General features: G+C 41.4%; 1 protein-coding gene across 1 annotated transcript in view; it reads right to left on the bottom strand.

The window, feature by feature from the left end:
• Positions 1-3,075: 3,075 nt before the first annotated feature.
• The window catches only part of Tubal3 (tubulin, alpha-like 3), a 9,849-nt gene continuing 8,025 nt past the window's right edge, over positions 3,076-4,899 (bottom strand). The window contains 2 exon segments of the mRNA XM_013009219.1: positions 3,076-3,906; positions 3,909-4,031. Coding sequence (XP_012864673.1) covers positions 3,076-3,906; positions 3,909-4,031 — 954 coding nt within the window.

Raw genomic sequence — 4,899 nt, 5'->3', positions numbered from 1 at the left:
TAATAATTTAATAAGAATTATTGAAATTTCTGTGATAAAGAGGCATATAGGTGTGGCATTCAAAGTGCAGAATGTATACTATTTAAGAGCATTGGGTTTAATAGATGGATGTTAAATTTTGATATTCCTATATTAAAATACATAAGTTTTATAAATGTGCACTTGTGATCTTAAGTAAAACTCTTACTAGTTTGCATATAGTTTGGGAACACGTAAGTGTGCTTATCATACTTGTGGCTTAAACGATCAGATATTAAAATAATTATTTAGGGTACCTGATAAAGTTTGCCAGACAATTAGAGTAATTAAAATATGATATCCTGTAACCCAGTACTCAGGTAGGGTAGGAGGAACTGGCATTTAGGGCCAACTTGACATAGCAAGAATCTGTCTCAAAGGGTGGGAGGAACACTTTAACTTTATATTTAATCTAAACAATGTAGTAACATTTATCTAAGACCAAAAAATTCATGCACATCTCCTTATAAAGTGATGTTACACATTTTCCAGACAGATAGGCGAGAATAATGGAGGGGTAACATTAAGATGCATTGTCCTCTTGAACAGACGTGGTGAACTGGAACTCCTTTATAAGATTTTTAAAAAAAATAAAAGCTGGGCTGGGAAGGTGGCTCAGTGGTAGAGCGCTTGCCTTGCATGCCTGAGTCCCTGGGTTGGATTCCTCAGCACCACATAAGCAAAAAGAAAAAAAGCCGGAAGTGGCGCTATGGCTCAGGTGGTAGAGCGCTAGCCTTGAGCTAGCTGAAGAGCTGAGGGACAGCGCCCAGGCCCAGAGTTCAGGCCTCACGACCGGACCCAAAAATAATAATAAATAAAATAAAAGCTATGGCTTCCTCTCTCTCTCTCTCTCTCTCACACACACACACACACACACACACACACACACACACACACACACACACACACACAGAGCAGTGGTATTTAAGTATTTCACTAGTGCCCTCCAGTGGCTAATAGTAGAAACAACCCACGAACATTAAAGGAAATTTTTTATAATTTTAAATTTAAAAAAAAAAGTCTAACAAAACTGTGAACTCTAGAACAAGTTGCTATAGAGGTTTTCTTCCCATGACTAAATAATGAGCCAGCAATCCATGCCAATCTCTATTGGAAGGGAAGATCACAAAATCATTCCTTTGGTTTTTATTTTTACTTTATTCTTAATGCTTGATCATAGCAAAAACAAACAAACTAAAGAGCACTTTCTTTTTCCTGTCACTATACCTGAAATCCTGACACATGTCCAAACAGGCACATTTAAAACCTCTTAGCATGGGGCTGTCTTAATGTTAATAGCCAGCCCTCTGCCAAAACTTGGTCTGTACAAATATTAATACAACTTGGAACACAGCGTCCACAGGGGATTAAGCAAAACTGCTGCCCAGCATGTTTTCTCTGCAGGAAAGCCCAGGCCTTTGTGGGTGTTGAAAATTATCTAGATATCATTTCTCCCAAACTGCGTTCATCACCCTCCAAGAGGACAATTATTCCAGGTGAAAATATGCAACGTGGTTCGCTGTCTGAGTGGCATTCTTGATGAGCATATCTCACGGAGGGATTTTAGAAGATAAAAGAATACTAGGAAAACTATAGAAATAGAGGTCAGGATCTCTACTCAATGTTTCTGTGAACCTAAAACTATTCTTTAAAACACTTTATTATACCATTTTTAAAAGGTCACTTTTTAGGTAACGTGGTACAAGCCCAAGGCTCATGGTTTGTATGCATGTAGCCTTGTAGTCTCACAAAGACACAACTTCAGGTCTCCTCCAGTTGGTGCTTGAGCACCTGCTACCTTCAGTTCTTCACTTGGGCCAAAAGTACTACTGTGCTGAGGCCAAGAGAACATACCTGGCTGGGGGGGGGGGGGGGTAGGGGGAGGAGGAAAGGGGGAGAATGAAAGTAAAGCAACACCAAGGAGCGAAGTCCTGATTGTCAGCTCAAAGCAATGCCTAAATCCAAGAATGCAGCTTCAATATTTAGTTCACATTCATTCCAACTCATCACACTAAAGTCTTTGAGTATGTTTATAGCTATTTTTTTTCTGTAGTACATTCTTGTTTAGAATGACATGTTGGCACCAACAATTAATTCCATTAAGTGCTCTTTAAATATCAAATCCCTTCCCAGTCTCCAGGGTTCTCCTTTAGTAGTTGTTCAGTGACGCTCAGAACCTCTGTTTTTGTCAATCCTCTGGTGTGACTCAGATGACAGCTTCTGCCAGACACGTGTGTGTGTGTGTGTGTGTGTGTGTGTGTGCGTGCAGGTTTTGGGGCTTGAATTCAGGACCTGGGCACTGTCCCTGAGCTTTTTTGCCCAAGGCTAGCACTCTACCACTTGAGATACAACTCCATTTCCAGCTTTTTGATGGTTAGTTGGAGTTAAGAGTCTCAAGGATTTTTCTTCCCAGGCTGGCTTTTCCTCTTGAGTAGCTAGGATTACAGGCATGAGTTGTAATGCTGGCTTTTGAGAATGTCTCCTTCATGACAGAACAGGAAAGGTGACTGACTTTCTCAACTGGAGAACACCAAGTTTTATCAATACCCAGAAATATTTTCATGGTTTTTGTGAAAAACAAACTGAGATCTTCAGGCATCCTTTGGGAAGAAGGAAAACAGAACATATTGGAAATATCTGTGATTTAATCAATGTATCAAATATAGCCATAGGGAAAATAACATCCATAATTTTCCTTCTCAGGTACAGGAAAAGAAGAGCTTTAGAATGTTATAGACTCTCAACATTAAAGAACAAAGCAAAGTCGGGTTTGTACTCTGACATAGAAACTACAACACAAACAAAAAAACACTCCACCTAAAAGTGCCTCAGTAGTTCAAAGGACTCCAAACCCCAGAAAGCTCTTGGGTAACATATCTAAATAACATTGTAGATGAAGGCACATGTGAAAATTACTAATACAGAAATAATTAGGCTTGGGACTGATTTGTGTTTTCTTCTAATCAACAGGACCCCACTCACTAAGCCGAGGATGGCTTGAGAAGAAAGCATGATATTTTCATTTAAGGTGCCTTTGTGGCACCTGTCATGTTGGCATCAGAAACTCAATCCCACTTCTTCATAATCCCTCTCCAGAACTGCCAAATCTTCCCTGGCCTCTGAGAACTCCCCTTGCTCCATGCCTTCTGTGATGTACCAATGCAGAAACGCCTTCTTGGCATACATAAGGTCAAACTTGTGGTCCAGCCGGGCCCAGGCCTCCACAATGCCCGTAGTGTTACTCAGCATGCAGACTGCCCTCTGGATCCGGGCCAGATCGCCTCCTGGCATCACTGAAGGTGGCTGCTGATTGATGCCCACCTTGAAACCAGTGGGGCACCAATCCACAAATTGAACACAGGCCCTTGACTTCAAGGATGCAATTGCAGCATTCACATCCTTGGGTACCACATCTCCCCTGTAGAGCAGGCAGCAGGCCATGTACTTCCCAAACTGAGGATGACATTTCACCAGCTGGTTGGAGGACTCAAAGCAAGCAGCCGTGATGTCCAGTATGGAGAGATGCTCATGGTAGGCTTTGTCAGCAGAGATGATGGGGGCAAAGGTTGTGATGGGGAAATGTATCCTTGGATAAGGGACTAGGTTGGTCTGGAATTCAATTAGGTCCACATTCAAAGGTCCTTCAAATCGGAGAGAAGCAGTAATGGAAGACACCACCTGACCTACCAAACTATTGATGCTGGTATAGGAGGGGCGTTCAATACCGAGTTTATGATGGCAGATGTCATAGATGGCTTCGTTGTCCACCATGAAGGTACAGTCTGAGTGCTCTAGGGTGGAATGGGTGGTGAGGATGGAGTTGTAAGGCTCTACCACAGCAGTGGATATTCTAGGGGAAGGATAGACAGAGAACTCCAAGAGAACTCCAACTTGGTTTTCCTGCTGTACTCTACTGAAAGCTGCTCCATTAAGAGAGGTGTAAATCCTGACCCGGTGCCACCTCCAAAGCTCCGGAAAATCAAAAATCCCTGAAGTCCGCTGCACTGTTCTGCCTACAGAAAAATGTATAGAGATAAGAACTCAGCCACCCTTATAGTGAATTGGATGGTGATGGCAGGAAGGAACAAATTCTCAAAAACACCACCAAGAAGTTTCTGAAAATCCTGGCTCACCATAGCTCCACAACAAATGTAACTCCTTTAAAATACACCTTGCGGTCCTTTTAGAATAGGGGGAAAGCCTTTAGAGTATTTCTATGGGTTAAAAAAACACTGCCTAAAATTGCCACCAAGCTGTGCATAAGGGATACATAAAGCAAATATGGTTTCTGTGTTTACACACGTTTTGAGTTCATACTCCTCAAAATCTCTCTACATACATACATATAGATATAGTGTGTATATGTGTGTGTGTATGTGTGCGTGTATTCAAATATTCCACAAATCTTTCTTAAAAAAATCTAAAGTAGTCTGGTCCCAATCATCTCAGATAATATATCAGCCTGTAAGAACAAAGCATCAATAGTCAACTGTTTTTCATTACCCTCGACAAACTTATCTGCATGTGACCTAAAGCAAGGCATTAATCAATCATAAAGAAAAAAATGAGCAAAATATTAACCAAAATATCCCCCACTGACCCAAAATAGACAAACTGTTATCACTCCAACACACTTCATCTATGCTACTGATGTAACAGGCACTGTTACCTAACAATGATGTCAAGCCACATACTTAGTAAAAGATTTCCTACTTCTGGTTCTCACATAATAATTAACTATCAAAAATAGAGTAAATAACCTACAGATAGAATGTGGTCTCCTGGGCTGGGAAGGTGGCTCAGTGGTAGAGCGCTTGCCTTGCATGCTCGAGGCCCTGGGTTCGATTCCTCAGCACCACATAAGCAAAAAGAAAAAAGCCG

Source organism: Dipodomys ordii, unplaced genomic scaffold (genome assembly GCF_000151885.1).
Source record: "Dipodomys ordii isolate 6190 unplaced genomic scaffold, Dord_2.0 Scaffold9, whole genome shotgun sequence".
Classification (NCBI taxonomy): domain Eukaryota; kingdom Metazoa; phylum Chordata; class Mammalia; order Rodentia; family Heteromyidae; genus Dipodomys; species Dipodomys ordii.
The sequence above is the reverse complement of the archived record's forward strand: the minus strand, read 5'-3'. Positions and strand labels throughout refer to the sequence as shown.